Source organism: Aethalodelphis obliquidens, unplaced genomic scaffold (assembly GCF_003676395.1).
Source record: "Aethalodelphis obliquidens isolate GAN/ISIS:26980383/991018 unplaced genomic scaffold, ASM367639v1 scaffold4, whole genome shotgun sequence".
Taxonomy (NCBI): Eukaryota; Metazoa; Chordata; class Mammalia; order Artiodactyla; family Delphinidae; genus Aethalodelphis; species Aethalodelphis obliquidens.
The window spans coordinates 11,946,376-11,961,376 of NW_020837948.1; the positions used below are offsets into that span (position 1 = coordinate 11,946,376).

The 15,001-nt window shown below is 37.7% G+C and overlaps 1 protein-coding gene across 1 annotated transcript in view; it reads right to left on the reverse strand.

Moving 5' to 3' along the window:
• Window positions 1-15,001, reverse strand: part of CCDC192 (coiled-coil domain containing 192) — a 196,510-nt gene that overhangs the window by 145,415 nt on the left and 36,094 nt on the right. The window contains exons 4-5 of the mRNA XM_027098734.1: window positions 3,052-3,183; window positions 2,068-2,124 (exon numbers count right to left, since the gene is read on the reverse strand). Of these exons, the coding sequence (XP_026954535.1) occupies window positions 2,068-2,124; window positions 3,052-3,183 (189 nt within the window). The remainder of the gene's footprint in view (window positions 1-2,067; window positions 2,125-3,051; window positions 3,184-15,001) is intronic.

The window sequence follows — 15,001 nt, forward strand, 5'->3', positions numbered from 1 at the left end:
CAGGGAACATTCTCCAGGATAGATCATATCGTGGGTCACAAATCAAGCCTTGGTAAATTTAAGAAAATTGAAATCGTATCAAGTATCTTTTCCGACCACAACGCTATGAGACTAGATATCAATTACAGGGAAAAAAACTGTAAAAAAATACAAACACACGGAGGCTAAACAATACGCTACTAAATAACCAAGAGATCACTGAAGAAATCAAAGAGGAAATCAAAAAATACCTAGAAACAAATGACAATGAAAACACAATGACCCAAAACCTATGGGATGCAACAAAAGCAGCTCTAAGATGGAAGTTTATAGCAATACAATCCTACCTCAAGAAACAAGAAAAATCTCAGATAAACAACTTAACCTTACACCCTAAGCAATTAAAGAAGAAGAAAAATACCCCAAAGTTAGCAGAAGGAAAGAAATCGTAAAGATTAGATAAAAAATAAATGAAAAAGAAATGAAGCAAATGATAGCAAAGATCAGTAAAACTAAAAGTTGATTCTTTGAGAAGATAAACAAAATTAATAAACCACTAGCCAGACTCATCAAGAAAATAAGGGAGAAGAGTCAAATCAACAGATTTAGAAATGCAAAAGGAGAAGTAACAACTGACCCTGCAGAAATACAAAGAATCATGAGGGGTTACTACAAGCAACTATATGCCAATAAAATGGACAACCTGGAAGAAATGGACAAATTCTTAGAAAAGCACAATGTTCTGAGACTGAACCAGGAAGAAATACAAAATATAAACAGACCAATCACAAGCACTGAAATTGAAACTGTCATTACAAATCTTCCAACAAACAAAAGCCCAGGACCAGATGGCTTCACAGGAGAATTCTTTTTTTTTTTTTTTTTTTAACATCTTTATTGGAGTATAATTGCTTTACAATGGTGTGTTAGTTTCTGCTTTATAACAAAGTGAATCTGCTCTACATATTCATATATCCCCATAGCCTCTCACTCTTACATCTCCCTCCCACCCTCCGTATCCCACACCATGATTTTATCCAGATTAGCTCATTGCAAATCCCAAATGGATGGTGACCAGAATTTATTATTTTGCAGTCTTTTTTGTTGGACTTTGGGGCTGCAGCCTGTCAGGTCTCAGATGGGTCTGAGTTTGTTGTTGTTCAGATTGGCCATTGAACATGACTGGCCACTGTTCTTAATCAAGAAGTCATCCCATAACACCCAGGATATGGATGGAGGACATAACTAAAAAGATGGCGATCAACTCTTTGAGGAAACACTTAAGGCATCAGGGTTGTTCAGATCCTTGGGAAGGGACAGTGGCAGGGTGACGACCACTGGTTTATGCACGTGGATACACAAGGCTATTGTGACAAGAGATGCTCATTAGTTGTTCTCTGAGTGAAGACAGGCTAAAGTAAAAATGAAAATTTTCCTGGAACTTCAGAGGGTCTCTCTCTCAGGGGAGGACTTGTAGCACAAAATGGACAGTTCCATATCTGATTTGTTTATATGAGCACTTGCCTAAAAATCACAAGACTGGGGCAAAATAAATATATATAAAACAATGCTTCTCAAAATATGGTGTAAAGATGGGCAACAGCACAGCATCTGAATCTAGCATCCCCTAGAAATACATATTCTCAGGTCCTATCCTAGGCATATAGAAAACTCCAAGCTATTTGTTCTTAAAAGTTTTCCAGATACTTCTTGATATACTAAAGTTTAAGAAGCACTTCCCTAGGCCTATATGTGAGGTATCTATAATTTCCACTTCTGTTCACTCACTAAACTATCCTGACTTGCTTGTCTTTCTACCCTTAGTTTCCAGTTCTCTTATCCTGATAGTACCTGATTAGACCATCTGATTATATATAAGAACTCAGTTTTGTAATTTTTATCATCAACACAAACCAGAATTGAATTTATAGAAAGCAGCTTTGTAGAGGTAATAAAAATACTGATTCTTAGCTTTGTGATTTGGTTTGCAGTGGAGAAACCATAGTTATAGCTTCTGAAAAGTTTGTGTTCGTTTCCAGAATAACAATGATATAAATTAAGGGATAAATAAAGGAGAAAAACACTTACATAGGCTACAAGTTGCTCCTGGGAAGCTTTCACTTCAGCTTGTAATTTTTCAATACACTGAAAAGGAGCAGAGTTTAGAAACAAAGTACATAACTCTTCCTTTTACACGTTCAAAGTGTTCCAGATATAAACATGTACCAGTTCTCATATCTTATGAATGGCAGCATTATCTCAGCTAGATGTTTTTAAAATCATCATTAAAGAAATCATCGTTCCCTCCCCCCAGAAAAAGAAAGAAAGAAATCATCACTCCCATCCCTCTTTCTCTTCCACTCTATGGAAGAATCCAGCAACAGAGTACATGAATTATTAATAATTAGCAGATGATTGGGAAAAATAATGTTTGCTTGATGTACTGTAGGTAATGTTAACCCACCTTTTATCATATATACATACATGTGGGAGCCAATGGATTTGTATCTGCCTTTGGAATATATGGATATATTTTGTGTGAATATACATATTTACATATAGATACAGATTATCTATCTATCCCAAAGGCAGATACAAACCAATATGATAAACAAACAAGAGATAAATTTATGTAATGACATATATAAATATCTAGAAATTCAGAGATTGGTAATTTCTTATAAAGTGATTTATTAAAAGTCAATGAAAAATTTTCTGATCCACTTGTTTCACTACAGAGAAAGAAGCTATTCCTTGATTAAGTTCAACCTTGAAAACCAAAAACCATTTATGTAGTCAATATCATGTACAAAATAAATAGAATATTCAGCTAATATGGTTCAAAAGAATACATGTCAAGCAAACTTTAGAAATATCACCAAGAAAGTTAATTTTTGTATGTGAATATTCATCAGGGAATACAGTTACATTGAGCAAATACAAATACTGTTATTTACCATCTTAAACTTAAATATGGACTTCCAACCCAGCCAGAAATAACTATAGAATTGTCAGTTCATATAAGTTTAGGTAATCTTTAGAAATAAAGATTATTTCTCTTCTACAGCATACCTGGTCTTTTGCAAGGACCAGTTTTTCATATGGTTCCCCACTGTCTTCCTTTCGGTCCAGAGCCTCTAGTTTTTTCTCCAGCCAGGAAACTTGTTCAAGCAGCTTTGATTTTGTTCCTTCAGAGGCTGAAAGCTAAAGACATTTGCTTGTAAGTGTATGGAAGTACAATGATTTTTTTTAAAGCTCCTTTTAAAAGTCCGACTTATAAATGAATTGCCTTCCACCAATATCTATTAAATATGAAAATGGCTTTTGAAACATTCCTCATAGATGACAAATGACTAGTATAGAGAGTTAAGGAAATAATGTTGATTTTATTTATTTTTAATAATAAAGGTCTTTCTGAGCAAGAGATGAGACCACATAGTTCAGCAGGCAGAGAGATTTGTGGTGCAACAATCTCAACAGTCATCTTTATTACGTTTAAACATTGCACTTTACTTGTACAGCTGAACCTGAAATCTGTATTGTGGTTTACATAGGGTTCTTGAAACTTAACTCTTGGGGGACTACAGCTGTCTAGAAAGAGCAGGAGTTCTGACTCCCTTGAATCTTTACCATTAAGCAGTGAGGTAGAAGGAGCTGAAGGGAAATGCAGGAATTTCTAGTTGAAGTCTGATCAGTGGCAGATCTATGCTAAACCATAACCAAAAAATGTCTAGAAGTGACTGTTTTACTGTTTCCTCTTGAGGAGAGTGGTAGTTTCATAGTCCCTATTCCCTTAACTCCCTTGGAGAGCCCCTGGACTAGCTTCTTCTTTCATTCAGGAAGCTTATTGTGCTTTTTCTCTATAGCTCAGCAACAATTCTGAAAGAGTTCCTGGAAAGGGACACACAACCTTGTATTCATTCCAACTCTCATGCTCTTAGGCGCGGCTTATCTCTAAGTATGTCTTTCGTATTACTCCAAGTATTATTGCAAAGCATACCGTCTCATCTTGAAAAGGGCAACAAATATTTAAAGACAGTTTACCAGATGGAGAAGCATTATGAGATTGGTCTGCCATGGAAATAAGTTGGGCACATCATATATACTGGTATCCATCCATCCATCCATCCACCCATCCATCCATCCACCCACCCACACCATCAGTCACTCGACAAATATTTGTCTAGTTGGCTCTCTATGCAACCATTGTGTTATATGCAGGCGATTATGAAAGTGCAGCAGGAGGGTCAGAGGGAACACATATGCTATGAACTGTTGGCTTTGCTTTTCAGCTCTCAGTGACCTGGGAGGCCTGCAGTGCTCCACATGGGCACTAACACGTCTAACTCTCAGGTACATGATGCTTTGGAAATGTAGTCTGGTTTCTCTGAGCACCCTTCCATTTTATCACACAGTTTAGTGTAATGGCTAAAGACACAGACTGTGGAGTCAGAGCCTTTGGGTAAAAGTCCCAGTTTTCTATTTGCTATCTCTGTGATTTGGACAAGTTGCTCAGACTCTCTGAGTTTGATTTTCCTATCTGTAGATGGGAATGGGGATAAAAAGAATAGTACTTACCTCATGCATGTGTTTTGAGGTTTATATGAGTTTATACAAGAGAAACACTTAGAACAATGCCTGGAATAAATCAAAAACTTAGTAGCTATTATTATCGTTTCTTCCACCTCCTCTAGACTTCTGTAAGCGTTCATATGGGTTCTACCCCAATATTTATTATTTATCAAATTGTAAAATAAAGTATCTGAAGACATCACAGCCTCTGTGATAGCAGCATTATTATTAATAGCTAAAAGGTGGAAACCAAATGTCCATTAACAGAAGAACAGATAAACAAATTGTGTTGTATACATGCAATGAAATTTTATTCAGCCATAAAAAGGAATGAAGTACTGATACTTGCTGTAACTTGAATGAACATTGAAGACATCGTGCTAAGTGAATGAAGCCAGACACAAAAGGTCACATATTGTATGATTCCTTTTGTATGAAATATCCAGAATAGGTAAACCCATAGAGACAGAAAGCAGATTAACGGTTGTCAGGGGATGGGTGGTAGGGATTATGGGGAATCATTACTTAATGGGTACAAAGTATTCTTCTGGGATGAAGAAAAAACGTTGAAACTCGAGAGAGGTGGCAGTTACACAACATTGTGAACACACTAAATGCCACTGAATTGCATCCATTAAAATGGTTAATTGTATTTATGTGAATTTCACCTCCTTTAAAATAAAATGACTTTCTAGTTAGCTCTCAGTGGGTAAGAAAATTGTCATCATTACATCCATTCACTGAATGTTATTTGAAAAAAATAACAAAATTGGATTGGTTTAATTTTATATTAATGAACTCAAATCTCAGACAGGTACTCTACATTCCCCTGACATCAAAATACCATATTTTACTACTAGTAAATTGGCTTTCCTCTTCTCTGTGATAACTATTTATTACTCTCTACTCTTTCCTCAAGTATCATTTCATGCTTTCTTTCCCTTCAAAATTCCACCCTCAACCCTCTCTCCCCAAATGATCACCTCATCAATAATTCACTGAAAAAATAGGGGCCAGATGGCTACTCCCTCACCTTCTCATCAGCCAATATTTAAACCTTACTGCAGCAGGCCATGCTAATCTGTTTCCCATTGGTTGTTTCCCCATTTATCCCTTACTGCCAGACACCCAATTTGGATTAACCAGCAGCCATGTGTTTAGGGAAACTTGGTCTTGTCCAGCTCCAGGGAATGAATCACAATTGCTCAGCCAGCCTTGTTGGTCTCATGCCCATGCATAAAAAATGACTTTAGGCATGAGCCTGCAATCCAGGAGCGGCCCTTGGAGCCTGGGGAGAAGGAATTTACCAGATTTTTTAAAAAGACATACATGAGGAAGAACAACTCTTTTTCAAAGGATGTTCTGACTGCATGTAATGCTTGGAATTGTTGCAGACATTGTGGTAAGACAGTCAACACTGAGGATGGTAGAGCAAAGGATGGATAACACCTGTGTTCTTGCTGACATTCTTGAGCTATAGAATTAACCAGCCCTGGAACTGCTCCATCTCTGGACTTAATCTTATGTGCGATGATAGCGGGCCTTAACATGTTACTTTAATTGGGTTTCTGGTAGTTGAAGGAAAAAGCATTCTTACTGAACAAATGGAGAAGATATTCCTCTACCAAAAGCCAAACCTTTTGCTTGGCTTTGAATCTTATCTCCTCTATCTGTCAAAAGCCTTTGCTCCTGTAATTTCTACAGCCCACGCCCCCATCCATTTCTTCATTCTCACCCTTTCTGGATGATTCTGCTCAGCATATAAACATGTTATAGTAATTCCCATAAACAAAAGCTGTCTATTGAACATTCCCCCACTTCCTCCTCCAGTCATCATCTCATTTCTATGCTTCTTTTCCCACTCAAACTTCTTAAAATGATTGCCTACCCACACTGTTGTCACTTTCTTACAATCTTCTCACTTTTTTTTAAGAAAAAAATTATTGGCTTATATAAGTGGGGAGTCAGAAGTAGATTTTTGTTTCACTCACAACTAGATTCCACAGAATCCAAAAAAATCATAGTATTCTGTCTCTTTTTAACCTCTATATCTTGGTCCTATGTGTTGGCTTCATGATTTCCCAGTGCAGACAAGATTTCTTCACACTTTGGGGAAGATGTTACCTCTTGCCTTCCAGGTTCAGGTCCTCAATAGTAAGACAATTTGACCTCCAGTAACAAGTTGAAAAAGGACTTATTTTTGGCCCCATCTATGTTCGTATGGCCACTCCTGGATTGTTCTTTATTGTCAGGAAAATGGGATATCATAATTGACTGGACCTCAGTCATATGCTTAAAGACCATTCCCTCTAGTCAGGAATACTGTGGTTGACAGCCCCAGGATTATTAAAAGATTGGAGCCTAAAGGAGCTGTTCTCCAGAAAAGGTAAACATGAAAATAGAGGCCAATTAAAATTCACCCTCTGGGTGTTCAGCACAATTATATCCTCATGCTCATGAGGATGTACTTTTCCTCAAATGCTCCTGCATAATATGATTCATCTATTCTACATTAATCCGAAAATGCACTTCCCCTCTCAAAAGGAGATAACCCAGTGTCATCTCGAGTTCCTACATCTGGCTTCACATTTTGTGTGTATCTCTCTAAATCAAATCCAGATGAGACTCACCATGATAGGCACCTAAAGACAAAATTTAAATTCCCCCCCCCCGCCCACATATGTCTAAAATACAGGGAAAACAGCACAATCACAGTGTTATTACCTTTTTAAAAAAAGGAAAAAGGGAAACAACTTACAGTTGTCATAGGCCATTGCCAATGTCACATTCTATCAATATTAGTCAGCAATGTTAAGGCCTGTCCTGGTTTCTGATCTGATTGATTCTGTTTCTGACCTCTGGGAGCCTTCTTTGTCCTTTTCTCCCATGGTCACAATCAAGAAAAAGGCCAGAGGGTATTCCTTTGGTAGGGGTTGTACTAAGTTTTAGTTTTGGGTATGCCACTTATTTCTCTATTTATCAAGACGATTTCAGTTGTGTTATAGAAAGCTAATGCCAATTGCTTTAGATTAAAAAAGATAATTAATTGGTTCATTTAACTGAGAAGTAGAGGCACCCCTAAATTCTGAGTCTTAAATTAGATTCTCAGAATTCTCTCTCTCCCTCTCTCCTAACCTAACTCCTTTTTATGCTACAGAAAAAAAAAAAAAGAAAATTTTCCCAGTGGCTGTGACGAGGGCTACTCTGGATTATTTTCCTCTCTTAATCTCTCTTCGATTGCCTTCTGCCCTCCACTACTCCCCTGAAACTGATCTTCCCTAGGTTGCCTATGATTCTCATTTTTCCAAATGCAGTGGACACATTTCTGGTCATATTATTCAATCTCCCGGTAAAATATTACACATTTGAGCATGCCATGCCTTGTGAAACACTCTTTTTACTGCTTAGAGGACACGAGTCTCTGGATTTCTTCCTGATTCTTTGTTTCCTTGGCTAGATTTTCCTCCTCTTCCACTCCTCTAAATATCAAAATCTGAAAGTCCTAGCTGATCTCATTAGGTGCCATGGTTGAAACACTAGTTATACACATGTTTATGACTCCCAATTTTTTTACATACAACCACCTGGCTTGTTGGATACATATATCCAACAACCTACTTAATATTGTCACTTGAATATTTGCTAGGCAACTAAGAATTAATATATTCATTAAAAAAAATGAAACAATGCCATTTGCAGCAACACAGATGGACCTAGAGATTATCATACTAAGTGAATAGGTCAGAAAGAGAAAGACAAATACCATATGATATCACTTATATGTGGAATCTAAAATATGACACAAGTGAACTTATCTACAAGGCAGAAACAGATTCACAGATATAGAGAACAGACTTGTGGTTGCCAAGGGGGAGAGAGGGTGAGGGAGGGATGGATTGGGAGTTTGGGATTAGCAGATGCAAACTATTATACATAGAATGGATAAACAACAGAGTCCTACTGTATAGCACGGGGAACTATATTCAATGTTCTGGGATAAGCCATAATGGAAAAGAATATGGAAAAGACTGTATATATATGTATAACTGAATCATTGTGCTGTACAGCAGAAATTAACACAACACTGTAAATCAACTATATTTCAATAAAATAAATTTAAAAAAAGAATTAATGTATTCAAAATGAACTCCTTATATTCTATACCTTCCCCAGACTTCCCTCTCTTATGGAACCACCCATCCATATGTTTAAGCCACAAATGTATTTAAATCTTCTCTTTCTCTCACAGTCCACCTAATCCATCACAGAGGACAATTATTAAAACCACCCCATTAAGTAATGTGAATTGTTATGTTTATCTCCTCTTATTGATGGTTCTCTTAGATCATCTCCCCCACAACCCATGCCCACAAACACAGCAATTAATATTGTAGACGAGGTTTCCAATGTCACTCAAAAACCACTCAAAAACAAATTGAGTCTTGGCAACCCTTGTAGAGCTCACGCTACAGAGAGTAGTGACTTTGTTGAAAAACAAAGGCTTCCTTTGTGCGAAAAGTTTTGCAAGCTATGTTGGACCACAAGCTATGAAATTCCTTGGCAATAAATAACCGAGGCAAGCACTGGAAAAATTACCTATCCTACCTGTGGAATGGGCAGGAACCCCTATGTCTGGAGATACTTTTAGATCACAGAACTGGTTTGGTCTCATTTCAATTTTACAGCTAAAAACAAACAACAAATTCCTCATGCTACCCCCATTCCTCATGCTACCCCCATCCTAGACAAAACAGACTTTTACATTTATTAATATTTCTACTTTAACAAGTTATTTCCAGCCGTTCCTAGGTTTATGCACATCCTAAAATAGACTCCCAAAGGCCCTTAATTTAGAAGCATGGTTACCCCCTGTTTTAGTTTGCTAGGGCTGCTCTTAAAGAGTACCACAAACTGAGTGGCTTAAAAATAAATTTATTATCTCACTGTTCTGGAGACTAGAAGTTCAAGATCGAGTGTCGGTAGAGTTGGTTCCTTCTGAGGGCTGTGATGAGGAATCTGTTTTATGCCTCTTCTCTGGCTTTGGGCAATTTGCTGGCAATATTTGGCATTCCTTGGCTTCTAGAAGTACGGCCTTTTTCTCTGACTTCATCCTCACATGATTTTCTCCCTGTATGTCTGTGTCCAAATTTCCACTTTTATATGGATGCAGCCGTATTGGATTAGGAGCCCATCTTATTCCAACGTGTCCTCATTTTAACTAATTACATCTGCAAAAAATAAAGTCGTGTTCTGAGGTCCTAGGAGTTAGAACTTGAACATTTGAATTTGGAAGGGACCAAATTTAACCATAACACCCCCAAATTGGAGTGGGAGGAAGCAGGGAACTCTGAGTAATGAAGAAACATTTAAGCTCTGACTGAAAATAGAAATATTCACCAAAAAGTCAATCGATAGTTGAAATATAAAGTTAGGGATCCAGACATAGAGATTTCTAAGACGCTTTTAATCTTCAAATAAGTCCTCTGGGCTGTATGAATAGATAAATATACCAGAGAGAAGTGGGACACGGGAAAAGGTGAGGCAATTAATCACTGACTTGCATGTAAAGATAAAGTGTTTGGTTATAAAAGTCAAAAAGCAATAGTATCAGGTTCTAAGAAATTAAAGCCAACAACTGAAGAGGCCTAGGGCCCATTCCTCAGGTACAGCTAGTCCCTTTAAGTTCTGGTCCATTCTTGCTACCGAATCCAAGCTTGCTCTGCTCACCGCACGACAGGCCAGTAAATCAGAGACGAGGTGTTGAGGCAAGGAATACGACTTTATTCGGAAAGCTGGCAGACCAAGAAGACAGCAGACTAAAGTCTCAGAATAACCATCTTATCAGAGTTTGGATGCCAGTTTCTTTTATAGCACAGAGAGGGGGAAGAGATGAGGAAGTAAAGTAAAAAGGCCATGAGTTTTGCAAATATCCCCTGGAATGGCCAGCCTCCAGGAGGGGATGTGTTATTTTCTTTTCTTGCATCCATCTACAGGTGGGCAGGGTCAGAATGTTTCCCTGAACAAAGACACTTTGGTTTAACATTCAGGCAGAGGAGGAGGGTTCCCTGAGGCAGGCCATTATGTAGAGACCGTATCCGTTTAGAGAACAAGAGCAACAGTAAGTAAAGGTTAAAGTAAAATAAACATATCCAACATGTAGTCAGATTTGGCTCTTCCCTGTTACATTCTCAGAGCACTTTTGTGGAACAGGGCAAAGGCTTTCCCTGCTGGTAGGACTCACAGAACCGACTCTCCACTCTCTGGCTTGTGGTATATGCATTCTGCTATCCTTGAGTTTCTTTCACAGGTCTTTCTTTCTCCTCAAATCTCCTTAGTGTCCCACTTAATAGAGGACAGCTGGATTCTCATACCTGATCTGTGTTGTCTTTCATGTAACATCTAGAAAACTTCTCTTTCTACATGTGAAAGAATGACAGTAGAAAAGGTCAATAAACTATTAGTATTATTACGTAAATAGTTTTGACTTGGATAGCCCCTAAAGGGTATCAGGGACAGCCTGTCACTATACATCCATTCAGTAACTGCAAGAGACTCATATTTATACAACTCTAAATTTAAGCACTAAACTGTTCCTGAAGCTAATAAATGAGATCTTCATACAAAACACATGGTCATCTAAAATTTTCTTCTTGAAGCCCCAGGCCCTGAAAAACGGGAAAAAGAAAAACTATTTCTAAGAAACAGGTTAAGGGTCTGATGTATCAAAGGACTGAAATATTCAGAAGACTTAAATGAAGAAATCCAAATTACAAAGCGTCGAGAAGAGTCCAGGGCATACATGGGGTACATTGAGCCTACATGGAGCCTTCCATAGGAAATGTCACCTTTAACATCTAATGATTCAAACATAAGATAACTGGGGTGACCACAGATCATCCGGTCACCTGAAACTTGGGATCAGTCTTTTATTTTAAATTGAAGTATGTACATACATATATATATATATATATATATATATATATATCCCTCCCCCCTTTCCCCTTTGTTAACAATAGATTTTTTTGCAATGTCTCTGAGTCTATTTCTGTTTCATAAATAAGTTAATTTGCATCATTTTTTTAAGATTCCATGTATAAGTGATATCACATGATATTTGTCTTTCTCTATCTGACTTACTTCATTTAGTTTGATAATGTCTAGGTGCATCTGTGTTGCTGCAAATGGCATTATTTCATTCAATTTTATGGCTGAGTAATATTCATATATATCACATCTTATATATCATATGTATCATTTATGTGTGTGTGTATATATATCACATCTTCTTTATTTCTTATTCATCTGTCGATGGACATTTAAGTTGCTTCCATGTCTTGGCTATTGGAAATAGTGCTGCTATGGACATGGGGGTGCATTTATCTTTTTGAACTAGAGTGTTCATCTTTTCTGGATATATGCCCTGGAGTGAAATTGCTGGATCATATGGCAACTCTATTTTTAATTTTTTAAGGAACCTCCATTCTTTTCTCCAAAATGGTCGCACCAATTTACATTCCCGCCAACAGTGTAGGAGGGTTCCCTTTTCTCCACGTTCTCTCCAGCATTTATTATTTGTAGACTTTCTGATGATGGCTGTTCTGATCGGTGTGAGATCAGAATTTGCATTTCTCTAATAATTAACAGTGTTGAGCATCTCTTAATGTGACTGTTGTCCATATGTATGTCTTCTTTGGAGGAATGTCTGTGTAGGTCTTCTGTTCATTTTTTGATTGGATTGGGTTTTTTTTTGATATTGACCTGTATGAGCTGTTTGTATATTTTGGAAATTAATCTGGTCTTACATTTAGGTCTTTAATCCACTTTATGTTTAATTTTGTATATGGTTTTAGAGAATGTTTTAATTTTGTTCTTTTACACATGAGCTGTCCAGTTTTCCCAGCACCACTAATTGAAGAGACTGTCTTTTTTCTGTTGTATATTCTTGCCTCCTTTGTCATAGGTTAACTGACCATAAATGCATGGGTTTATTTCCGGGCTTTCAAGCCATACTGTTTTGATTGCTGTAGTTTTCTAGTACAGTCTGAAGTGAGGGAGCATGATTCCTCCAGCTCTGTTCTTCTTTCTCAAGATTGTTTTGCCTATTTGGGACTTTCTGTGTTTCCATAAAAATTTAAAATTTTTTGTCCTAGTTCTGAGAAAAATGCCATTGGTAATTTGATAGAGATTACATTGAATCTGTAGATTGCCTTGGATAGTATGGTCATTTTAACAATATTGATTCTTCTAATCCATGAACATGGTATATCTTTCCATGGGTTTTTGTTGTCTTGATTTTCTTCATTATAGTTTTCAGAGTACAGGTCTTTTGCCTCCTTTGGTAGGTTTATTCTTAGATATTTTATTCTTTTTGATGCGATGGTTGGGATCAGTCTTGAATACTACTTTTCCATTTAATTAATTACCAAACCATCTTGTAAATATTTCTTGTCTCTTCCTTCTCTTCGCTACAAATAGGAACTTATCATTTCTAAACTGGATTTTTGCAAGCCCTGACACATGATATACCTGACACTGGTCTCCTAATAAATCTGTTCTCAGTAGACACAGAGTTTTCTGTCTGAGGGCAAATCTGAATACACTTCAAACCCTTTAATGGCTCCCCATTGCCTATAGGATCAACACCAGTTTTTGTAATGGAAAGAGCATAGATTTGACATCAGAGAGATGACTGGATGAATCCTAAGTTGATTTGAGACCTCAGGGAAATCACTGTCTGTACTTCTATTCCATGGAACATATGGTGTAATGGGAGATATAGACCATTCCAGTTACTGGGGGTGGGGTGGGGAAGGTGGTAAAATGGGAGAAGGATTGTGAGAGCACCTGGTGAGGACATCTAACTCAAACTTGAAAGAGGAAGAAAAGCATTTTGGAGTAAGTGCATCTAATTGAAGACCTGAAGGGAGAAGTTTGTTGGGTTTTGTTGGTTAATGGAAAAGGGGATGAGAGGAGGTGGTGGAAACAGAGCAGAGCAATTCTCTGCAGAAGTAGAGGGAAAGGGATGCATTAATTAAAACTTGACTGTAAGGAACAAGGCCTTTTGGTTTTTTTATAGATAAGAAAGTAAGAGAGAATACATTCCTTTCAAGAAATTGAAAGTGGTGTCATAGTAATATGCTGGCTGTGGTATAAGATAAAACTGGAGAAATAAGTAGGGGGTTAGACCACAGAGGATTATAAAATCTGTTAAGAAGTATATATTTGATCCTGACGGGGCTAATTTAGGATTTAAGCGAGGAGAAATAGGAGGTCTGCGTTGTAGAATCTTCACTCTGGCTATAGTGTTGAGGAGTCATCAAACAAGGACCATAATGAAAGTAAAGTAGGGAGAAGTTTCTGCAGTTGGTGGCCTGGACAAGGGTAATGGTGGTAGAGATAGAGAAAAGAAGATGAACTGAAGAACAGTTTGAGAGAAATTATTCATAGTACTTAGCAATTGGATGTGTGGGGTGAGGAAGAAGAAAGAATCAAAGCAGCACAGATTTCTCATATAAGCCACAGGGGGTGCAGGTAGCACCTCTCCCTGGCCTAGGGGATTTGAGAGCAGGAACAGATTTGGGGCAGGAAGCTAATGGACAGGTAGAGTCTGAGTTGCCTCTGAGAACCTTGGTGGGCCTATTCAGTAGGCAGTTGGATATCCAGGTCAGGGGTCAGGAAGAAGATCAGGACTAATGATGAAAACTTGGTTCTTCTCTGTGGATTGTCCTCTAAAGGCAAGTCACTAAGGGAGAATGTATAGAAAGAGCAGACAAGCAGGCTGCAATCCCACAAAAGAGCTTTCATCATTTGCAAAATGGGAATGCAAATTTCCAGGACCAGTGGGAAAAATACACAAGCTAACATACGTAGGAGTACCTTGCAGAACACTTGGCTCACAGTAAGGGCTCAATAAATATTTTATTGAATGAATAAATGAATAATTCAACAAAAGCGTACACCTAATTTACTAATTTCCTTGTAGAGGTTAAGCAAAGTGAAAGTTAGTTGGCCATCTCTGAGAAAATTTTATGAAGAAAATGTAGGTTATGCCCATGCAAAAAGATACTTGCTCTTACCACCAGAGCCAAGACTTATAAGGGGCAAGGCATTTGCTTTTTCTTAGACAAGAAAGTCACATTTATTAGCACTGGGTCAGCTATTTAAAACTGACCTCTGTTTGATCTTGACATTTACAAGCAAAAGGAAGTCTTTAGTTATGTAACAGGCCAGAAGCCCAGGCATCCCTGACAACAGAAGCCCATTTGTCATTGTGCTCAACTCTACTCAAAACAACACATTTCTTCACCAGCTTGTATTCTTTCCTTACATTCTCTGAGGTTCCCAACTGGTGCGCAACAATCCAGTAAGAGGGTTAAAATTGACAACTGCTTAGACAGGAGGGGGTGTGTGTGTGTGTGTGTGTGTGTGTGTGTGTGTGTGTGTGTGTGTG